The sequence below is a fragment of the Grampus griseus genome (assembly GCF_964374135.1).
Source record: "Grampus griseus genome assembly, chromosome: 12".
In the NCBI taxonomy this organism is placed as follows: domain Eukaryota; kingdom Metazoa; phylum Chordata; class Mammalia; order Artiodactyla; family Delphinidae; genus Grampus; species Grampus griseus.
In genome coordinates this window covers 76626135-76650234 of record NC_139006.1, presented here as the reverse complement: position 1 = coordinate 76650234, position 24100 = coordinate 76626135, and the positions used below count along the sequence as shown (strand labels likewise).

Below are 24100 nucleotides of genomic sequence, written 5' to 3'. Positions count from 1 at the left end.
TGGATGAAGAGAACCTTCTGAATGATACTGTTAAACATCAACCAGTAGGTGGCAAAAACTGGCAATAAAAAGCTTTTTGTTTGGCAGATTGGAGAATAAAGAAGGGAAACACAGGCCTTTCAGACCCTTGGTACAATCTCCATTCCCTGCATCTTGTTCTTTTCTCTTCCCGGTGCCACCCTACTGCTAGAAGCCAGCCAGGCAAAACCACGAAAAGGACCATCCATTGGCTCTAAGTGGAAGACGTCTTGGGAAGTGAAAAGCCCACAGTGCCTACATTTTGAAGGTTATCGGAAGGTCTCTAGATTCGCACCTAGGACTCCTGACTCAGACCAGTGCTCCCTCTGCTAGCTCACCAATACTCACAGACAAATAGTTAAGTCACACACCTCCAAGGAATACTTGTCCTTACATTTTGGGTGGACTCTAATAAGCATGCAATCTGAATGGAGGAACAGTTTCACTCTTTTGATTGAAAGAGTATCCAGAACATTCCTCGGGAATATATAGCCTTAGTCAAGGAATAATGCAGACCTGTCTGGAGAATGTTTGGTTATGGTCAAGATGCCACTTAAGTGTGGAGGAATCTGTAAAGTGAGGCTCTGTGGAGTAAAGGAGAAAAAAAGGCAGCTTTCCTTTTTCTGGGAATGGGATATCTGTTTCCTTCTGGTCTCCCTCTTTGCAGAAGTACAGTCTTTTTTCCAGCTCTGGCCTCTCATTTCCTCACTGACATGCTAGGTCTCAAGCACTAAGGCTTTCAATTCCTCTTAAGTAATTTTGGGGGGTTAGGACAAGGTTCTGAGGAGATCCCTAAACCATGATGTGTGGCATTAACACGGGCTTCTGCTATTCTGTGAAAACATATATCCAGGTCAGTCTATACCCAGTGTCTCTCTCCAGGCCAGCACACCTCCCTGCCACTGCCATGGATAAAAGGGGACTTTGTTACAGCAGTTGGAAGGCGAGAAGGACCACCTTCCTTCATTCCCTCTTGCCTGGATAAGACATTTGTACCAGGCACCCATTCCTATATGCAAGAGGTTGGCATGTTGGCCGATTGTATTTGATAAAATGAAGAAATGAAAATAATTTGCCGTGCTTATTTTGCCACAGAATGAATGCTTTGATTTTAGACTAGGAAAGAGACAAAATATAGTGTGAGAACATATTTGTACACATGGCAGTACTCACTTGTCATGTTTCTATGACCTCAACAGGCCAGTGTCCCTATATGTTTGTACTTGAGTCCTATTAGGTGAGCCGCCGTGCTAATTTTTTCCTGGCACTTTATTTGTCAGACTCTTGGAGATAAAAATAAACACATGCAACTTGTTTGCCCTATGTGCTTTTCTCCTGGGAGCTATTCATCCTGGTGAATTTTTTATGAAAAATGTGTACATATGTATGTGTAATATATAGGTTTGTGTATGTATAGATAACTCGAGAAGGTGCGAACATCTAAGATTGGCTGCTAGGCGACCGCGGAGGCCTTTAGAAACCCACCCACCCTGGCTGGGGGTCTGCGGGCCTGAAAGTTGCCCTGTAGCCCCCAGTGGCGTCCAGCCCTCACCCAGTGCCGAAATTGTTAGGAGCAGAGGAAAAGCATTTACTTAACCACTCGAAAGGCCTTGGTATCCCTCACTAAGCCCTCGGCCGCGCCACTGAGAGCTCTGTGTGGCCTCGGTCACGGATGGTGTCTCCGGAGTGTATGTTGTGCGCGGACACCTAGGAAGCAGCTTGCACGTAAACACGATGCTTGGGGCTTCCCTCGCGGATGAACGTGCAGCGTCGCCTCTCTTGATGGGAGGGCAGCGCTGAGGCCCCTGGTAACACGATGTGTGGACACACACACACACGCACGCACACACCGCGCGCGCGCACGGCTAGAAACGGTCGAAGTCCTTGGTAACACGATGTGTGGACGCGGACACACACACACACACACACACACACCCCGCGCGCGCACGGCTAGGAAGGGTCGAAGCGATTCCCGGCGCTCTTCCAGCTCTTTTTTTGTCGGCGTCCCCCCCAGCTCCTGGCCCCGGCAGCGTGCGGCTCCCCGGGCGCCCCCGGCCCCTCGCGGGCCCCGGAGACTCAGAGCGCGCGCCGGGCCCGCCGCAGGCCCGACGAGGCCCCTGGCACACCCACCGCGCCGCGGCCGCGCGGGAGGCCTGCGCCGCCCGCGCCACCCACCGGCCGGGCCCAGCGGGCGGGCGCAGCGGGCGGGGGCCGTCCCGGGCGCTCCCTCCCCGGCCGCGGGCCTGCGCGCCATGAGTCCCCGGCGGGGCGCGCCACTCCCGGGCCGGCCGCGGCTCCTTTAACCCGGCAAGGGGAGCGGGGCGGAGGGCGCGGAGGGGGCGGAGGGGGCGGCGGGGCGGCACCGAGGAGGGCTCTTTCTTTCTTCTTTTTTTGAATGAACCGTGTGACGTACGAACAGGAAACCAGTCGGTTCGAGAGGAGAATGAAGAGGCCAGGCCCCCCCGCGCCGCGCCCGCCCCCTTCCTCCTCGCGCCCGCCCCCGCCCCCGCCCGCCGCGCTCCCGCCCGTCGCTCTCGGTTTCCCCGCCGAGCCGCCGCCGCCGCCGCAGCCGCCAGCGAAGGTGCCGGGCGCCGGGCCCTCCCCGCCGGCGCGGCCGTCATCGCCCGGAGCGGGTGCGCGGCGGGAGCGCGGGGGAGGCGGGCGCCGCCAGCGCCGCCGCGCAGGACAGGAGGAGGAGAAAGGGTGCGCAGCCCGGAGGCGGGGTGCGCCGGTGGGGTGCAGCGGAAGAGGGGGTCCAGGGGGGAGAACTTCGTAGCAGTCATCCTTTTTAGGAAAAGAGGGAAAAAATAAAGCCCTCCCCCACCACGTCCTTCTCCCCAGCCCTCGCCGCACCACACACAGCGCGGGCTTCTCGCGCTCGGCACCGGCGGGCCGGGCGCGTCCAGCCTTCATTTATCAAGCAGCTTTTCGGAAAATGCATTCGCTGTTCGGAGTTTAATCAGAGGAGGATTCCTGCCCCCGTCCCCTGCTCGTCCACCGGCCCCCGGTCCCTGTCTCTCTCCTGTGGAGGCGTGAAGCGGTCCCGCGGACAGAGATCCATGTCTGTGCCCGCGCGTGTGTGTGCGCGTGTAAATTGCCGAGAGGGGGAAAATCACAGGACTTCTGCAAATACTGGACTGAAAATTGTAATTCATCTGCCGCCGCCGCTGCCTTTCTTTGCTCGTGCTCTTGAGATCTCCGGTTGGGATTCCTACGGATTGACATTTCTGTGAAGAAGTCTGGGAATCAAACTGGAAATTCTCCTAATTTTTACACCCTCCGCCCCCAACTCCTGATTCATTTGGAAGTTTCACAGCAGCTATCACTGGAGAGTTCTGAAGATTGATGGAATCTTTGCCTTATGCATTTGTTTTCACAGAAAAGGAAACTTGACAGAGGATCATGCTGTCCTGAAAAAATACAAGTAAGTTCTTTGCACAGGAAATGGGTTTCATGTAACTTTCAGTGGAAACAGTTGAGATTTTAACTTTAAGTGCATTTGAGTAAGTTTAATTTCCAGGCAGTTTATTATATTATTTTCAGCTGTGTAACTTGTAGTGTGTGTGCCCTGCTTTCACCCACTGTATAAAGGGAAATGCACCTGATTTTGACTGATTAGTTTTTTTAACCTTTCAGCATCACGGAGGAAGTAGACTGATATTAACAATAATTAATAATGTGCCTCATGAAATAAAGATCCGAAAGGAATTTAAATAAAAATTTCCTGCATCTCATGCCAAGAGGGAAACACCAGAATCAAGTGTTCCGCATGACTGAAGACACCCCCTCATCCAAGAATGCAAAGCACATCCAATAAAATAGCTGGATTATAACTATTCTTCTCTCGTGCGGGGCCGTGGGGCGGGAAGCGGGGGCGAGAGGTGCTGTTGGTACCCGGCTGCTTTTCCGTGGGGGAAGGATGGCGCACGCTGGGAGAACAGGGTATGATAACCGGGAGATAGTGATGAAGTACATCCACTATAAGCTGTCGCAGAGGGGCTACGAGTGGGATGCCGGAGTCGCGGGCGCCACGTCCCCGGGGGCCGCCCCCGCGCCGGGCATCTTCTCCTCCCAGCCTGGGAGCACCCCAGCGCCATCCAGGACCTCCCCGCCGCCGCCCCAGACCGCTCCCGCCGCCCCCGCCGGGGGGCCTGCGCTCAGCCCCGTGCCACCTGTGGTCCACCTGACCCTGCGCCAGGCCGGTGATGATTTTTCTCGTCGCTACCGCCGCGACTTCGCCGAGATGTCCAGCCAGCTGCACCTGACGCCCTTCACCGCGAGGGGACGCTTTGCCACGGTGGTGGAGGAGCTCTTCAGGGATGGAGTGAACTGGGGGAGGATCGTGGCCTTCTTTGAGTTCGGTGGGGTCATGTGTGTGGAGAGCGTCAACCGGGAGATGTCCCCCCTGGTGGACAACATCGCCCTGTGGATGACTGAGTACCTGAACCGACACCTGCACACCTGGATCCAGGATAACGGAGGCTGGGTAGGTGCATGTCTGATTGAATGTGAGTCTGGGCTGGACCTCTCGGGTCTGTGATGCGGAGGTTGGAGTCTGGGTGGGCTACTGGGCCAAGGGAGACCGATGAGCCAATGAAATAATATCAGGGTTGTGGCCTCCCTCCCTCTTTCCCTGTACAGAGGTCTCCCTGCCAACCCAACTGTGATCATTGCTTCCCGGCAAAATTGTTTCCCTTGCTTGCCAGACATTGAGGTTCAAAGATCCAGCCTTTGCTGTTCAGTAGGATCTTGGGGTAAATGGCATCCCTTCAGGGTTTCTCAAACTGGGGGTCCAAGGATCCCCCTCATCACGGTACCTGGCCTGAGTAGCCTGTTGAAATGGGACATTTCAGGGACAACTCATAAACTAGATGCCAGGCTGGGCCCTGGCAATCCGCATCAGAAATAAGCTCCCCTGGGGGTTTCTTCTTTGTACTAAAATTTGAGAACCATCCAGTTGGAAGAGCAGACTCCCCCAGGGGACCAAGGGCATGCCTTTTCTGACTCACTTGGTAAGATCTACCCAAAGAGGAAAACCAGTGTAGCCCCTTTCCCTGGAACACCTGGATGTTTGTAAAGAGGTGAGCTGTGACAGAATTTGCGTTGGCTGCGTACCTCGTGTTCTATTTCTATAACTTGTGTGTGATTTTGAGGTTCACTGGAATTTTAGTATCTTCTAGTTTTCACCACCTAGAACCCGCGTGATTTGGTGGTCCCCTCTGCTGGCAAAACTTGCATCTAGTGTATCTATATAAAGTGTAGAAGAGTTGATTCGTAGCTGTGGATTCTCATGCTCTGGCTTTAGTTGAAGTGATTGATGCCTGTATTTTTGAAGAACATCTGTGAACTGTTTTTTTTCTGGTCCTGTTGTGCTAGATAGAGCCTCTATCATGTCGCCATAAAGTTCTTTTTGTGTGTGTGGTTCTTTGGGGGAGGGGTACAGATCCTAAGACTGAAGAGGTGTAATTGACATCTACACTTTATATCTGAAGTGATTAATTTGTGAAAAAGTGCAAGAGGAATTAATTCTTGTCTTTTAATCTGAAGAGCTGTCTTTGAAAAAGGATACAATTCGTGCTTCCTTTCACAGTCTCCAGGGAGAATTACTAATGTTATTATTTTATAGGACCTAACAGGAGCAAAAAGCTTAGAAGTCACTACAGGTGTATTCGATTTCAAGAAGCACGTTACATACTTTATTTACTACAGTTTACAAAGTGTGCTAATGGTAAGGGGCCAAAAAGAGAAAAGCCCAAGAAAAGTAGATGACTGACATGAACATCTGATCCCACTTGACCAAAGTTGACAAAATATTGATGCCACTGTTCAGTGTTTAAAAGTAAAACATCCCCGTTTAATCTCTAAAATTTAAATGCTTTTTGTGAATTGTTTGTTTTTCGAGATCTCATATTATCAGATCTTTAGTAATTCTTGAAGAATTCAGTGAAGTGTGTAAAGAATAGTTTTGTTAAATGTTTGGTTAAGTAGGTGGTTTTATTTTTAACCACCATAACCAAAGAGGTAGGGACTTCCAGACGCCCAAAGGATCATTTTAAGACCAAAGTAGAACTAATATAACAGTTTGACTATTACATATTTTTGTGAAAATAATTTAAAAAATTTTCTTTCTAGTTGAAAGAAATCCATGGTGGTAACTGTCATGTGTCAAGTAATTTAGTAAAAAGATGGGAAATGGAGACATATGTTTATGATAGAAATTAAGATATAATCTTGATCTTTATTGTCGAGTTGTGGTATATTAACATCTCATACAGTTGAATTTTCTTTTTAAGTGAAGGCTCACCTTTTCCTCCTTTCCAAATAGAGTTTTCTCAGTAGAGCCTATCTTTGTGGTCAACAGGTATCTGAAGTTGATAAATGTGGAGGCTACATTTTATGATGCCAAACCACAATGACGTACCGTAGAACATGATAAACTTTTTTTGGACAAAACCTCTTATAGTAAAAATAAATCATATAGAAGCACAAATAGCTGATGGTAAAATGTGTAGCTTTCAGGACAACCTATAGATGGATGACTAGGAAAGCAGAGGACTTTGGCAAAAAAAAAAAAAGTATATATCAGGAAATGCAATCATCAGTGTCCACTTTGGAATCATAAAAGTGGTAGTACTCGAGAGCCTGACGTACTTCTCCTTTCAAAGTTGCATCATGAACCTACATTTTTATTTTGAGCATTTGGCATACAGACAGATTTTCCTCCAAATTTGCACCAATCAGTGTTGCATCTCTAATAATATGTTGCGTCTTGCAGTGTAAAGGACTCAGTAAGGATGGTAAAATTTCAGAAGAGAGCTAGCACATTCTTTGAACGTTGGACAATGTTGTACTTGTACAGTTTACAGGGCTTGGTGGATCAGCTCATCTACTGAATCTATTCTTACGGGGGCTTTAGATTCTAAGTCACATTTTTTTTCTTTGCTGCTGCTACTTCTGAGGCCGAGGAAACACAGTTTGCATTCCATGTTCCATAACTTGGAGAAAGCAGGGCCTTGGATGATAGGTGTCTGAGAGATGGTCCTAGAAGTCTACAAATTATATAAAGACTAAAGAAGAGTTGGCGGTGGAGTGGAGTATGGCTTTATTCCTAAGTCTGAATAAGGCTTCCAGAGGGAGGCAGGTCTAGATGTCTGAGACCCTGCCACTCCAAGTGTGGCTCAGGGACCAGCAGCCTGGGCGTCACCTGGGAGCTTCTTAGAGATGCAGAGTCTCAGGTCCCGCCCCAGAGCTTCTGAGTCAGAATCTGTGGTTCGCACGTCTACAGGTGTTTGTGTGCACGTGAGAGTTAGAGATGCTGGCTGCCCTCACCGACCATCGATTCTCGTGGACGCCTTTTAGGAAAAACGGCAATCTGGGATGGATGCTACAGTGTACCTTTCCAGTGGCCCCGTGGGTCCATAATATTACCTAGGATGCTGAATATTTCCCATGTGTCCGCTAGAGTGATCTGACCCTTGGAAGAAATAGACTGGAATGCAAGAGAGACAGGAGAGAAATTGTTATAAGCTCCATCCTCTCAAGAATGTTTTGCGTGGTAGCTATACAATTTGTGTTGGCATTACAGACCCCATGAAAGTAAGATAGCTTTTCTACTCCAGTTAAAGACAGGAAATTTAGCTCTTTTAATAGCTCCGTTTGGTATTGTTTGATCCCCTTGTAACACAGTTCAAATTCTGTAAATGAGTTTAGGGGCCCTGAGACCGCTTCATGACCAAGGGGCTCTTGCAAGCAGAGGGTTGAGATTGGGGGAAGTTGATGGTGAATGAACATTGATCGCGCCCTCTGAACTGAGAAATGTGACAACATTTCGCTTCATGTCTTAGGAGAGAGTGAGATGTTTGACAGCTGCAAGAATGACATGCCATAACGTGGATATTGGGTTCATTCTGTTGATGACATGGTGGTGCGACTTCTTTTGTGTGTTTGTCATTTGGTCTTTGTGGTTTAGGAAGACAGGAACTTACTTCTCCACATCCAGTAGAGGTTGGCTTCCTTTTTATTAGTTGGTCAGCAAGCAGTTTCTCTTTTCTGTACATAGTCCACATCCACCCAAACGTTTGATTAACTGGAAAGCAATACTCTTCTCAGGCCAGTGTACAAAATACATGAAAAAACATCAGTTTTCTAGTGGCTGAGTTTCAGCTGCTTATAGCTAATTTTGGCAACAAAATGATAGGATTAAAAATAGCCTGAAGATGATCCAGTCTTAAATAATATATTTAATGATGAACTTTCCTTGGGAAAGTGCATCTCCCTGCCTGCTAAGAATCACATGACCCCTTTCAGTAATTTATTTTGTAGAGAAAGATACATTATTGCTCCTAGAGTTTGCAGTTATGTGCTGTTGAGCGATTGCTTTTGGGGACTTTTGTAAAATTTTATAGTTCACTCAGTTCTCTTTTCTGTTTTAGGGCCTTTGTTGCTGTTTAATGTTGGTGGAAAACATGGCTTTCTTCTGTGCATCCTGTTACTTTTAGCTGTGCTTTCTAGTGAGAACTGATTGATCTCTTTAGCAATCCTTGATTGAACGGGTACATTTCAGAATTGCTAAATGTTATTAGGCTACACAGCACACCAGGTAACAGAAAGCCACAGATTTTTTTTTTTTTTTAGCCAAACTCTTAAATAGTTTTTCTTTATCTCGACTCCCAGTCCTAGTCAGCTTTTTGGAGGATGATAAACCGACTCATAAAGCAGGTGTGCGGTGCTGTGTGTATTAATGGTGGTCTCTCCCACTCAGCACGTCCCCGCACCCATTTCTGAGGTCATCCATCGTGTCTTCGCCAAGACTTTAGCAAAGCAGTATTTCAGCAGAAGTGCATTTGTGCTGCAAAAACAACACTGTATTTGTAGTGCACAAGTAAAAAGGTTTTTTTTTTTTTTTTCCCACAGAGATATATCGTATTTGAGGTTCAATTCAAACAAAATCAGTGCTTGACGTTGAAACGTGGTTAACGATGAGAGTCAGCCAAGGACGGAGACAGTTATTCAACAAACATGACTGCAAGTCTTCTATGTGCCCGGCCCTGGGTTAGTTTGGGGGTCCAGGGAGGAAGGCTTTTCCCCTGCTCTGGATGCCCTCACAGACCAGGGCTGGAGATGTCGTTGTGAACTCAGTTGCCACACAGCCTGATAAAATGATTCTAAACTCTCAGATTTAGAGGGAAAAAGAAGAAACAAAACAAAACAAAACAAAACCCTAAGGATGTGTTATTTTGCATACACTTCAATCTTTGTCTGAAAAAGTTATTTCTAACCATATGGTTGTTCATGTGTGCATTAGGCCTGATTTAACTACGAAGAGAAATATAGATGATTTAAAAAATACTGTGTTACACGGACGTACGCTTAAGAGAACTGAAAGGCAGGGGGAGTTCCCTTGGTAAATATTTACCCATTAGGTGCTCTTTCTACATATTATGAAGACTTAATAAACACTAGCCTGCAGTTTTTAAAGTATTTCATTAATATTTCTTTTTTGGTAAAAGACACCCGAGACTCTGATGAGGTTGATTAGAATAGATTAATTTGAAGAACTATCTTTCTTAAATCATTCTGGCATGCAGACAAGTCCAAGTCGATTTGAACCAGAACAGGGGAGAGATTAAAACAAAACCTTTTGTTTTGGTTTGGTTTTAGGTTCTAGCACTGTTCTGTTTATTAAGAGGCTTCTCTTCCAAAACGCTACTTAGAGAAATTCCTAGTCCACTGAGACATTTGTGTTCCTGAAGAGCAGGTGTTTACCATCTAACATCTTTTATGCGTGGTCCTCTTTCTCTAAATGGAGGTTGTTAAACTTTTGAAGTTACGACAAAGCCATTTTCATTTCTAAAAGTATTTTCGTAGATTGCTGCGTGTTCTGATCTGTGCTCGATTTTGTAGTGCCAACACGATTTCTCTGCTCTTTATTTGCCAGACAAAAGATAAACCCAGCTGTCCTTCAGTGAGAATGATGACGGAATGATTGTTTCTCCAAAGCCGTGTGGGCTTTCTCGCCCGGGACCCTCCCCACTCCCGCCAACCTCCATCACTGACCCCTACCTGCCCATCACCCCACCACAGGGAGACCTTCAAGGGGTAGCCTCTTGTCACCTTGCAACATGTTAAGGGTGGGATTCACCTGAAGGAAAGAGCATTATGTCTAGATAACCAGCAAGAGGGGGCAGAAAAGGGGTCTGCCCAAGCTGGAATATTATAACCCTTACTCCAATCTTGCTAGAGGCAACCGGGCAAGGAAAAATTCTGTCATCAGATATGATGCTTTCCCTCCAGAGATCATAAATTCCAACGCTGTGCAGGGAAAACATAGAATCTGCTGGAAGAGTTTGTACTAGCTCTGATCTCTGCAATGTGAGAGTAGAGTGAAGGTTATACTCTAGCCTTAGATAAAGTTTGACTAACTAAACAACTAAAATAGCTTATACTAAAGATTACTTCCCCAAACGCCCTCTTAAACACGTTAGAAAGAGAATCTCCCTGACATGCTGGCATGGCCATTGGTAGCAGTTACAAAAGCACTAAGGGCTACTTGGCTGATTTTCTTAGGCGATGGACCAGATTCTACGAGCAATTTCACTGGCATCAGTATTTCCATTCTGCTCCTTGTTTTGCCTTCAGAATTTCAGGGATGGAGCCATATCCCATTTTTAGTTAATAATTGGCTAATCAGCTCTCTGGAGCTTCAGCGTAATGAGTCAGAAGCTTATGACTGCCCCCACTCTCCTTCCTACTCTGTCTCCTGAAACTAGCCCAAGGACCCACTGGGTCAAGAGAAGCTTAAATTTTCCAAGGGAGATTTTACCATTGAGACCAATACATCTTTCTTGTGACAGTTCCAATGACTGTATTTCTCTATTTTTTAACTGTCTTTTCTTAAGCTGGGAAAGAATATGGAGAGTTTATGACTTCTAATGCTTGGAGCACCAAACAAGGCATGAATGTTGCAGGTTGGCTTTTCTTGACTTTTTCTAACTCTTCTATACAAATACTAAGATTTCTTCTGCTTTACAGTACGATGAGTGTCATACCTATGTATTACCTTTGAAATTCAATTGCAGCCGAATATTCTACTGAGATGCATTAGAATTTTCAAAGGGAATATGGGACAAAAACTTAGTCTTCTTAGTTCAGTGCCTTCTTACAATTAGCATAGGAATAAAATTAATTACAAATTATATCATCATCTTTACATATTGATATTTTATCTCTTTGGAAAAAAAGAAAGTCTATAAAGGATGCCAGTTGGCACCTGTAAGTCTAAAATTTCAGGACTATCTCCTAACTGTTTTCCTTTTTTTTTAACATCTTTATTGGAGTATAATTGCTTTACAATGGTGTGTTAGTTTCTGCTGTATAACAAAGTGAATCAGCTATACGTATACATATATCCCCATATCCCCTCCCTCTTGTGTCTCCCTCCCACCCTCCCTATCCCACCCCTCTAGGTGGTCACAAAGCACCGAGCTGACCTCCTTGTGCTATGCAGCTGCATTCTACTAGCTAGCTATTTTACAGTTGGTAGTGTATATATGTCCATGCCACTCTCTCACTTTGTCCTAGCTTACCCTTCCCACTCCCTGTGTCCTCAAGTCCATTCTCTACGTCTGCGTCTTTATTCCTGTCCTGCCCCTAGGCTCCTCAGAACCTTTTTTTTTTTTTTTTTAGATTCCATATATATGCGTTAGCATACGGTATTTGTTTTTCTCTTTCTGACTTACTTCACTCTGTATGACAGACTCTAGGTCCATCCACCTCACTACAGATAACTCAATTTCATTTCATTTTACGGCTGAGTAATATTCCATTGTATATAGGTGCCACATCTTCTTTATCCATTCATCTGTCGATGGACACTTAGGTTGCTTCCATGTCCCGGCTATTGTAAACAGAACTGCAACGAACATTGTGGTACATGACTCTTTTTGAATTATGGTTTTCTCAGGGTATATGCCCAGTAGTGGCATTGCGGGGTCCTATGGTAGTTCTATTTTTAGTTTTTTTTTTTTTTTTTTTTTGCGGTACGCAGGCCTCTCACTGCCGTGGCCTCTCCCGTTGCGGAGCACAGGCTCCGGACGCGCAGGCTCAGGGGCCATGGCTCACGGGCCCAGCCGCTCTGCGGCATGTAGGATCTTCCCAGACCGGGGAACGAGCCACACATCCCCTGCATCGGCAGGCGGACTCTCAACCACTGCGCCACCAGGGAAGCCCTATTTTTAGTTTTTTAAGGAACCTCCATACTGTTCTCCATAGGGGCTGTATCAAGTTACATTCCCACCAACAGTGCAAGAGGGTTCCCTTTTCTCCGCACCCTCTCCAGCATTTATTGTTTGTAGATATTTTGATGATGGCCATTCTGACTGGTGTGAGGTGATACCTTATTGTAGATTTGATTTGCATTTCTCTAATGATTAGTGATGTTGAGCATCTCTTCATGTGTTTGTTGGCAATCTGGATATCTTTGGAGAAATGTCTATTTAGGTCTTCTGCCCATTTTGGGATTGGGTTGTTTGTTTTTTTGATATTCAGGTGCATGAGCTGCTTGTAAATGTTGGAGATTAATCCTTTGTCAGTTGCTTCATTTGCAAATATTTTCTCCCATTCTGAGGGTTGTCTTTTCATCTTATTTATGGTTTCCTTTGCTGTGCAAAAGGTTTTAAGTTTCATTAGGTCCTATTTGTTTATTTTTGTTTTTATTTCCATTTCTTTAGGAGGTGGGTCAAAAAGGATCTTGCTGTGATTTATGTCATAGAGTATTCTGCCTGTGTTTTGCTCTAAGAGCTTTGTAGTGTCTGGCCTTACATTTAGGTCTTTAATCCATTTTGAGTTTATTTTTGGGTGTGGTGTTAGGGAGTGTTCTAATTTCATTCTTTTACATGTAGCTGTCCAGTTTTCCCAGCACCACTTGTTGAAGAGGCTGTCTTTTCACTATTGTATATTCTTGCATCCCTTATCAAAGATAAGGTGACCATATGTGTGTGGGTTTATCTCTGGGCTTTCTATCCTGTTCCATTGATCTATATTTCTGTTTTTGTGCCAGTACCATACTGTTTTGATTACTGTAGCTTTTTAGTATAGTCTGAAGTCAAGGCGCCTGATTCCTCCAGCTCTGTTTTCCTTTCTCAAGCTTGCTTTGGCTATTCGGGGTCTTTTGTGTTTCCATACAAATTGTGACATTTTTTGTTCTAGTTCTGTGAAAAATGCCAGTGGTAGTTTGATAGGGATTGCATTGAATCTGTAGATTGCTTTGGGTAGTATAGTCATTTTCACAATATTGATTCTTCCAATCCAAGAACATGGTATATCTCTCCGTCTGTTTGTATCATCTTTAATTTCTTTCATCAGTGTCTTATAATTTTTTGCATTCAAGCCTTTTGTTTCCTTAGGTAGGTTTATTCCTGGATATTTTATTCTTTTTGTTGCAGTGGTAAATGGGAGTGTTCCCTTAATTTCTCTTTCAGATTTTTCATCATTAGTGTATAGGAATGCAAGAGATTTCTGTGCATTAATTTTGTCTCCTGCTACTTTACCACATTCATTGATTAGCTCTAGTGCTTTTCTGGTAGCATCGTTAGGATTCTCTATGTATAGTATCATGTCATCTGCAAACAGTGACAGCTTTACTTCTTTTCCAATTTGGATTCCTTTTATTTATTTTTCTTCTCTGATTGCTGTGGCTAAAACTTCCAAAACTATGTTGAATAATAACGGTGAGAGTGGACAGCCTTGTCTTGTTCCTGATCTTAGAGGGAATGGTATCAGTTTTTCACCATTGAGAACGATGTTGGCTGTGGATTTGTCATATATGGCCTTTACTATATTCAGGTAAGTTCCCTCTGTGCCTACTTTCTGGAGGGTTTCTATCATAAATGGATGTTGAATTTTGTCAAAAGCTTTCTCTGCATCTCTTGAGATGATCATATGGTTTTTCTCCTTTAATTTGTTAATATGGTGTATCATGTTGATTGATTTTCATATATTGAAGAATCCTTGTATTCCTGGGATAAACCCCACTTGATCATGGTGTATGATCCTTTTAATATGCTGTTGGATTCTGTTTGCTAGTATTTTGTTGAGGATTTTTGCATCTATGTTCATCAGTGATATTGGCCTGTAGCTTTCTTTCTTTGTGACATCTTTGTCTGGTTTTGGTATCAGAGTGATGATGGCCTCATAGAATGAGTTTGAGAGTGTTCCTCTCTGTTCTATATTTTGAAAGAGTTTGAGAAGGATAGGTGTTAGCTCTTCTCTAAATGTTTGATAGAATTCTCCTGTGAAGCCATCTGGTCCTGGGCTTTTGTTTGTTGGAAGATTTTTAAACACAGTCTCAATTTCAGTGCTTGTTTATTCTGTTTATTCCTTGTTCAGCCTCAGAAGGTTGTGCTTTTCTAAGAATTTGTCCATTTCTTCCACGTTGTCCATTTTATTGGCATAGAGCTGCTTGTAGTAATCTTTCATGATCCTTTGTATTTCTGCAGTGTCAGTTGTTACTTCTCCTTTTTCATTTCTAATTCTGTTGATTTGAGTGTTCTCCCTTTTTTTCTTGATGAGTCTGGCTAATAGTTTATAAATTTTGTTTTTCTTCTCAAAGAACCATCTTTTAATTTTATTGATCTTTGCTATTGTTTCCTTCATTTCTTTTTCATTTATTTCTGATCTGATGTTTATGATTTCTTTCCTTCTGCTAACTTTGGGGCTTTTTTGTTCTTCTTTCTCTAATTGCTTTAGGTATAAGGTTAGGTTGTTTATTTGAGATGTTTCTTGTTTCTTGAGGTAGGATTGTATTACTATAAACTTCCCTCTGAGAACTGTTTTTGCTGCATCCCATAGGTTTTGGGTCGTCGTGTTTTCATTGTCATTTGTTTCTGGGTATTTTTTTATTTTCTCTGATTTCTTCAGTGATCTCTTGGTTATTTAGTAGTGTATTGTTTAGCCTCCATGTGTTTGTTATTTTTACAGATTTTTTCCTGTAGTTGATACCTAGTCTCATAGCGTTGTGGTCCGAAAAGATACTTGATACGATTTCAATTTTCCCAAATTTACCAAGGCTTGATTTGTGACCCAAGATATGATCTATCCTGGAGAATGTTCCATGAGCAATTGAGAAGAAAGTGTATTCTGTTGTTTTTGGTTGGAATGTCCTATAAATAGCAATTAAATCCATCTTGTTTAATGTATCATTTAATGCTTGTGTTTCCTTATCTATTTTCATTTTGGATGATCTGTTCATTGGTGAAAGTGGGGTGTTAAAGGCCCCTACTATGATTGTGTTACTGTCGCTTTCCCCTTTTATGGCTGTTAGCATTTGCCTTATGTATTGAGGTGTTCCTATGTTGGGTGCCTAAATATTTACAATTGTTCTATCTTCTTCTTGGATTGATACCTTGATCATTATGTAGTGTCCTTCTTAGTCTCTTGTAATAGTCTTTATTTTTAACTCTATTTTGTCTGATACAAGAATTGCTACTCCAGCTTTCTTTTGATTTCCATTTGCATGCAATATCTTTTTCCATCCCTTCACTTTCAGTCTGTATGTGTCCCTAGGTCTGAAGTGGGTCTCTTGTAGACAGCACATATATGGGTCTTGTTTTTGTATCCATTCAGCCAGTCTGTGTCTTTTGGTTGGGACATTTAATCCATTTACATTTAAGGTAGTTATCGATATGTATATTCCTATTACCATTTTCTTAATTGTTTTGGGTTTGTTATTGTAGGTCTTTTCCTTCTCTTGTGTTTCCTGCCTAGAGAAGTTCCTTTAGCATTTGTTGTAAAGCTGGTTTGGTGGTGCTGAATTCCCTTAGCTTTTGCTTGTCTGTAAAGGTTTTAATTTCTCCGTTGAATCTGAATGAGATCCTTGCTGGGTAGAGTAATCTTGGTTGTAGGTTTTTCCCTTTCATCACTTTAAATATGTCCTGCCACTCCCTTCTGGCTTGCAGAGTTTCTGCTGAAAGATCAGCTGTTAACCTTATGGGGGTTCCCTTGTATTTTATTTGTTGTTTTTCCCTTGCTGCTTTTAATATTTTTTCTTTGTAGGTGATTTTTGATAGTTTGATTAATATGTGTTTTGGCATGTTTCTCCTTGGGTTTATACTGTATTGGACTCTCTGCGCTTCCTGGACTTGATATACTATTTCCTTTCCCATGTTAGGGAAGTTTTCAACTATAATCTCTTCAAATATTTTCTCACTCCCTTTCTTCTTCTCTTCCTCTTCTGGGACCCCTATAATTCGAATGTTGGTGCATTTAATGTTGTCCCAGAGGTCTCTGAGACTGTCCTCAATTCTTTTCATTCTCTTTTCTTTATTCTGCTCTGTGGTCGTTATTTCCACTATTTTATTTTCCAGGTCACTTATCCGTTCTTCTGCCTCAGTTATTCTGTTATTGATTCCTTCTAGAGAATTTTTCATTTCACTTACTGTGTTGTTCATCACTGTTTGTTTGCTCATTAGTTCTTCTTGGTCCTCGTTAAATGTTTCTTGTATTTTCTCCATTCTATTTCCAAGATTTTGGATCATCTTTACTATCATTACTCTGAATTCTTTTTCAGGTAGACTGCCTATTTCCTCTTCATTTGTTAGGTCTGGTGGGTTTTTACCTTGCTCCTTCATCTGCTGTGTGTTTCTCTGTCTTCTCATTTTGCTTAATTTACTGTGCTTGGGGTCTCCTTTTTTCAGGCTGCAGGTTCGTAGTTCCTACTGTTTTTGGTGCCTGCCCCCAGTGGGTAAGGTTTGTTCAGTGGGTTGTGTCGGCTTCCTGGTGGAGGGGACTGGTGCCTGTGTTCTGGTGGATGAGGCTGGATCTTGTCTTTCTGGTGGGCAGGACCGCGTCCAGTGGTGTGTTTTGGGGTGTGTGTGATCTTATTATGATTTTAGGCAGCCTCTCTGCTAATGGGTGGGATTGTATTCCTGTCTTGCTAGTTGTTTGGCATAGGGTGTCTATTACTGTAGTTTGCTGGTCGTTGAGCGGAGCTGGGTCTCAGCATTGAGATGGAGATCTCTGGGAGAGCTTTTGCCATTTGATATTATGTGGAGCTGGGAGGTCTCCTGTAGACCAGTGTCCTGAACTCGGCTCTCCCACCTCAGAGGTACAGGCCTGACACCCCGCCGGAGCACCAAGACCCTGTCAGCCACACGGCCAGGTATGTGGGGAGTTTCTTGCCTTTGGGAAGTCTGACGTCTTCTGCCAGCATTTAGTAGGTGTTCTGTAGGAGTTGTTCCACGTGTAGATGTATTTCTGACGTATTTGTTGGGAGGAAGGTGATTGCCACGTCTTATTCCTCCGCCATCTTGAAAGTCTCTCCTAGCTATTTTCTTTATGAATTCCTGCTGGGATATGTGTCTATCTACCTCTCTCTCTCTCTCTCTCTCTCTCTCCCTCTCTCTTTTTCTCTCTCTCTTTTTCAAGCTGAAAACTTTTAGAGGTGGTTTGGAGCTATTTTCTAACAAAATTTTAAGTATAATGATGCACAGCCACTTACTAAATATTTAAGTGACAGTATAGGAAGAAAACGATGTGATAAGAATCTGCCTGCCAGTGCAGGGGCCCAGGTTCAAGCCCTGGTTCGGGAAGATCCCACATGCCACGGAGCAACTAAGCCCCTGTGCCACAACTACTGAGCCTGTGCTCTAGAGCCTATGAGTCACAACTACTGAGCCTGCGTGCCACAAGTACTGAAGCCTGTGTGCTTAGAGCCTGTGCTCCACAACGAGAAGCCACTGCAATGAGAAACCCGCGCACCGCAACCAAGAGTAGCCCCCGCTCACCTCAACTAGAGAGAGCGTGCATGCAGCAACGAAGACCCAATACAGCCATAAATAAACAAACAAACAAATAAATAATCCCTTCAAAAAAAAAAAAAGGAGAAAACAATAAGAAGTCTTAATCAAGGAAAATGAGCAGTTGTTTGCAAATCTTAACCCCAAGGTGTTCCTAGCAACCAGGGCAGTGATGGGAACGGAAAGTATTATAAATATCTTGTTATTTTGTAGAGCATGCACACTACCTTTTTCCATTGAGAAAATGTTTATTGAGGGCCTACTATGTGCAAAGCTCTATGCCAGATGTTTCACTTGAGTGAAAAATGTGGACTTTAACCTTTGCCTCTAAGGAACTTGCCTACCAATAGTGAGACTAAGACAAGTACTGTGTAAAGTGCTGTAATCCTTTACACACTTTAGTGGACAGAGCGATCCAGGCCAGCTAGAAGGGGATCTGGAAGAGCTTTATGCAGGAGATAATAGTTGGGAGATATGGGGAGAGGGCATTCCAGGTAGCTGGGCTGGAGAGCAGGCAGGAATGCATGAGGCGTTGCTGGGGTCTGAGAGATCTCTGGTGAGATAAGACTGGCCCTAAGTTGAGAGGTTGGTGTTTAATTTGGTAGATGTTAAAAGGATATCGAAAGGGTTCTGGGACAAGGTGGGATGTGTGGGCTTGTGGAAGATTGACAATGACTGAGGCTGGACAGTGGGAGGCCAGGCAGGAAGTTGGAACCATGGCAGTGGGGGAATGGGGACAGGTGTGGGGGGCTGGTGGAGAAGTGGACCCAAAGGACTGAGAACAGATTGAACGTGAGAAATGAGGGAGGGAAAGAAGCAGAGGACACAAGTTCAAAACTCAGCTGGCTCAAAAAATGATACTGTCCTTCAGAGAGAAAGGAAAGATAAGAACAATGACTGTTCTGTGGGATACACGTGATGAACTAATTTGGACATTTTCAGCTTGAGCTCCCAATAGGATATCCAAGTGGGAATGCCCAACAGCAGTTGGTCTAAGGATCTAGAAGAGAGAAGTTGGGACAGGAATACCCTATGCCTTTTCCCCAGACCATGTAGATTTCCCATTTTCCTCTTTATTTCCAAAAGTGGTCCTAGCTGCCCCTGCTGATTCTACCTTCTTTTATTACTGCTGTTTCTACACCGCCTTTTCCCCAAAGTCCTCTGAGGACTACTGTGGATTGAATGAAGGTGAATTAACTTGAAGTTTTACTGTTCAGATCTTGGTTCCCCACAACCAGTTTGCCTGCTTAAAAGATAATTCACCTTGAGTCAGATTAGTGTCGTTTCAACCTCCTAATAGTGTCCTCCCTTTGTAGGGGTCTTAAACAGTCAAGGTTTTCTCTTTCACTGGCACTTCCTTACTTAATACAATAGTCCTGGGACTTCCCTGGCGGTCCAGTGGTAAAGACTCCGAGGTTCCACTGCAGGGGGCGTGGGTTCGATCCCTGGTCGGGGAACTAAGATCTCACATGCCGAGTGCCGCAGCCAAAATATAAATAAATAAATAAAAATAGTCCTCCTATTTCATTTAACCTGCACCCAGCATAGTAGATAATAGGTGCACAGAATGATTGTTGATTGAATAAAGGATTATGATCACTTTGGAAATCAAACTCACCCTAACCAACTAATGTCCCACCACACTTATTAGATAGAGTATGTGTCCCACTCTATAACATCCCATTATAGGGACATATGTGTTCCAAATGTCCCATCCCACTGATCCGTTAATATTTAGTAGCAATGAACAAAGAAAAATAGCTGAAGTATTTTGATTTCATCCTTCACCATTGAATTGAAAAAGTTTGTCATTCATACCTGAAAAGGAATCTTCTAGATGTTGTTTTATAATAAACATTCAACTTTCATGAAAGTCCTTAATGCTAATGTTAGAGACTAGCCCATTGATTGTCACATTGTTTCTGTTTATACAAAAAATACGTGCACACAATCTGCATATATGTGTGCAGTTGCTCTCAATTCTCGTGTTTCTCGTCTCAGGCCCAGTTCAGACAGTCAAAGTCTTGACATCTAAAATTATTCATTATTTTTTTATCTTATCATTAAAAATAGCAGGGCTTGTTCATGGTTCTCACGGTGGAGACAAAGTGGTTTTTCCTCTCTTATTATTGTTGTAGCTAAAGTATAAAAGAACTATAGCATAAAAGTCACAAGGATAAATGGTCCCCTAGTTATTCTCCCCTAAAAACAAGCAGCCATTACAAGGTGGGAGTCGGTGCAGCTCAGTGTTCCCAGAAGAAAGAGAACCTAGGATTTCATTTCTGCAGACACTGACCAACAAGAAGACCACCAAGGGTGGCACGGAGCAAACCACTGTCCTGGCAGCTTTGGGCTAAGTTCTCTGTTCTGGTTGAAGCAAGCATCACAGCCTTTTTGTGGTTAAGAAGTGGTGGAATTTGCATTTTGAGAATCCTCGTTCCTTGGCATGAAGCAAACTCAAAAGCATCGTTGCTCATCATTTGTCATCTGTTGGAGAAAGACTGTATGATTTGTTTACTTGTAATGAAGCTTGACCATACTTCTCCAGGGGCTTTTTCAAAAGAGGGATGTGTCAGCTTACAGATCTGTCCCCATGAATGAAACCACAAGCAAATTCTCTTTTCTCCCCCATCTTCCATTCTTCCCTGTCGTTTCTTCCATGGCCATCTGTGCATTATGTTACCACTGCCAGACCCTCTTCAAGTGGCTTATCTATGAGTGAATTCAGAAACTTCAGATTATAAAGGACACCCAGATAATTGGCCCGTTCTCCAAAGTATCTGTCCCCTATGCTGCTGCCAGATTCCTTCTTAATGAATCCATCCAGTGACAGTGGGATTCTTGAGCTCCTCCGGATCCGTGAGAAAATGAGCTTCCCTGCTTTGTAACAGCTTGCGGCTCAGGGGAAAAAAAATGACAGCCATTGCACAAGTTTCCTTTGAATGTAGTTTTCTTTCCCATAAATGATACTTTGAGAATACACTTAAGGGGTTATTAGTTTTCTATTTCATGCTTGGCCTGTGTGTGAGAATAACACAAGCTGTCACTGCAAATCAGTAGCTAAACACGCTTTGTCCGGTTAATGTGAGCATTTAATATTTGGCTCAATTAAAAATTAACTGATGAAAGTACATGTCAGATGGAATTTGAAAATACCTTTTGTAGGGAATATTGAAAGGGCATGGCCAATGAGTAAATTAGTGGTTTTCAAATGTGGAACTTTGGGGAAATTTAATACGAGTTGAGACACTTGACTCTTCCTTCAAAGCTCTCTACCTGTTTGGCTCGGAATGAAGTTGAAAAAGATGTCCTCGTTCATATTAGGAAGGGCCCACTTGCATCTCTGTGTTTTCCGGAAAATCGTTGCTCTGTGTGTGTGTGTGTGTGTGTGTGTGTGTGTGTGTGTGTGTGTGTGTGTTGGATCACACAGTTAAAGCAGACAGAACAGGAGATGGGTTATTCCTTTATCACGCACATTTTTTCCCCATTGGCTGCATGCTGTAGGCCAGCCTGGGGAGGTGAGAGCTGCAGAGAGCTGGCTTGCAGTCTTGGCGGGGTGGAGTTCATGAAACAGCAACTGCAGAAGAGTGGGGTTGGGGTAGGGGTTGGGGAGGGGGGAAGCTGGGGGGTGAAGAAGTGCAACCCCAGTCGGGGCATTTATTAGAGTCAGGGAAGTTTTCCCAGGAAAGGGAGCTGAGGCCTGGAGGATGGGCTGGAAGTAACCTAGGGATGTGGGGAGGAGGGGCAGAGACGGCCCGCAGACAGAACACGGAGAACAAAGGCCAGAGGCAAGAGAGCACGTGTGGAGCTGCAGGGACGGGGAGGCCCAGCCTGGCTGGGCCTGGCCAGCGAGGGGATCAGAAAGGTGAGGCTGGAGTTGTATCACCACGGCGGGCTTTATTCTACAAAGGTCACTCTGGCTCCACGTGCTTAAGGATACTGGTGATGTTAGCGGCAGGTGGGAGGTTAGCTCAGGAAACGAGCAGACACGTGTTCCTGATGAAGAGGCACAGTAGCGAGGAGGGAAGGGCACTGCTGGCTTTGAGCGATGATTAGGACTGGAGTGGAGAGGTTCTTAGGAAGATGCAGTGGTTGACCGAATGCTTCAAAGCGTTGCTCATTTCTTCTTCAGTTACAGCGGTCTTTCTTCTCTCATCGCTTTGAAAAGAACACGGTCAACGTTCTGGTTATAGAAGAGTTTTTTTTTTTTTTTTAAATGGAAATGCATTTCTTTTATTTATTTATTTATTTTATTTAATTTTACTTTTGGCTGTGTTGGGTCTTCGTTTCTGTGCGAGGGCTTTCTCTACTTGCGGCGAGCGGGGGCCACTCTTCCTCGCGGTGCGCGGGCCTCTCACTATCGCGGCCTCTTGTTGGGGAGCACAGGCTCCAGGTGCGCAGGCTCAGTAGCTGTGGCTCACGGGCCCAGTTGTTCCGCGGCACGTGGGATCTTCCCATACCAGGCCTCGAACCCGTGTCCCCTGCATTGGCAGGCAGATTCTCAACCACTGAGCCATCAGGGAAGCCCTAGAAGAGTATTTTTTAAATTTGCCATTCTCTTAAATTAACGCTGCCTGGTTGAAAACTTAATTTTATCGGAATTCACATTGCAATGAATCTTCATTAACAATCAGTTAATAAAGGTGTATTTGAAAAAAGAATTCAGTTATGAAAGGCAGTTTCCATAGAATTATCTTCCAGGTGAAAACATTGCAACAGTAGTCTCTTGCCTTGATGGAGGATTTTAAAGTTTCTGAAGGAATTCGGATCTGTTGGCCCATTTGATTTTCACAAAACTCTAGGTAAGGCCGGTATTATTGATACATTCCCACTTCTCTCTGCCTTCCTCTTCCCACATTCTTTTTGTTACTTGTCTATTCACACGTGAAGAGAAAACTTGGACTAACAAAGCTATGTGAGAGCCAGTAAGTCAAGAGAAGCGGGAATTCGGTGCCAGACTCCAGGATATTTCTTTATACTGTGGTGCTTCTCAGGGTGTGTTTTCATAAGGACACTGATTCCTCAATAGAAACCTAATCAAGTATATCTAATTTTTATCTTTATCTCAAACATTTTCAGGAGAATTAAAATGTAGTCTCGCGTTTCAGGTTATTTTCCTTCCTTTGATACAGTTTTGAGATGTGTTTTGTGTTAACGGCAGAGGGACATCTAACTGTTTGCCATGTGATGCCCTCGGATGGGCTCGTGTGCTGGGCGCACTTGACCTTGAAACGCCTTCTAAGGGGACGGTAGTGTGGTGGATGTGAGAATTTGCTAAAACTCCACGTGAGGGTTCTGGAGAACAGCCCCTTTCAGCAGGGGGCAAGTGGAATTATATATAAACGATTGTTTCTGATTATTGGCATCTAACTAGCAATCTATGTTTTTATTTACTTTTAAGATCGGGCTCCTGTCTTTAGGTAACCAACGTAAATTTGGTGAGTGAAGTGGTTTTTGAACTGAAAAAGTGGTGGAGCTTTCATCAGTAGGATTTCCTCAGTTCCTAAAGGGCATGTGGCTTATGCATTAGTTCAGCTTCATTCATTCAACAAATACTTTTAAGAGTGCTGGGGCTATAACAGAAAACAGAACAGCTGTGGACTGTCTCTCATACCTCATGTGAATCCAACATCATGGGGAGGTCAGAACAGTAAACAGGCAAATAATTAACAATTTAATATTGGGGCTACAACATAACAAAAACAGGGGAATTCGATACAAGAGTGTGATGGGGCAATATTAACTTCTTATATTCGTTCTGAGGTTCTTCTAGTAGTATCGCAATTTACCCAGAGGAGGTTGAAGGGCTTTTTAAAAATGAATAGCTGAAAACATAGTGTTCTGCCTTAGAATTAATATATTAGTATGATACAGCCCGTACATCAGTTTAAAATGGGTTACCATGCTCAGTATAGGATTAAAGAAGACCTACTATTTGGGCTCAGATGTTTGGAGCACTTTCCCCATTACCCCTACTGACCCTACCAGATCCCCATTCCCGTTTCCCACAGTGTTGGTCATTGGCTCAGTCACTGACAGTCAGGAGGAAGGAAGGAAACTAACATTAATTGAACCCCCAACATGTGCCACACTCTGGGTTTAACACTTTTATGGATAGAAGATTATTTGACCCCAGTAACCTCCCCCGAGGGTAGGAAGTGGAATTAGGGATGAGGAAACAGAGGTTCTGCAAAATCAAGTCACTCTGCCTAGTAAGAGGCAAAACCAGATGCTTTTTTAGGCCATCCAAGTGGTCATTGATGTCCTCTGAAACTTTGAGAAAGTTTTGA

General features: G+C 44.0%; 1 protein-coding gene across 2 annotated transcripts in view; it reads left to right on the top strand.

Moving 5' to 3' along the window:
* Positions 1-3937: 3937 nt before the first annotated feature.
* Positions 3938-24100, top strand: part of BCL2 (BCL2 apoptosis regulator) — a gene marked incomplete at both ends in the record, with an annotated part of 176669 nt that continues 156506 nt past the window's right edge. Inside the window, 2 exons of one of the 2 annotated variants that reach the window (XM_082667676.1) lie at positions 3938-4504; positions 8932-9061. In XM_082667676.1, coding sequence (XP_082523802.1) covers positions 3938-4504; positions 8932-8994 — 630 coding nt within the window. Of the gene's footprint in view, positions 4505-8931; positions 9062-24100 lie in introns of those variants that run through there. The other variant, XM_082667675.1, reaches the window with a different exon arrangement.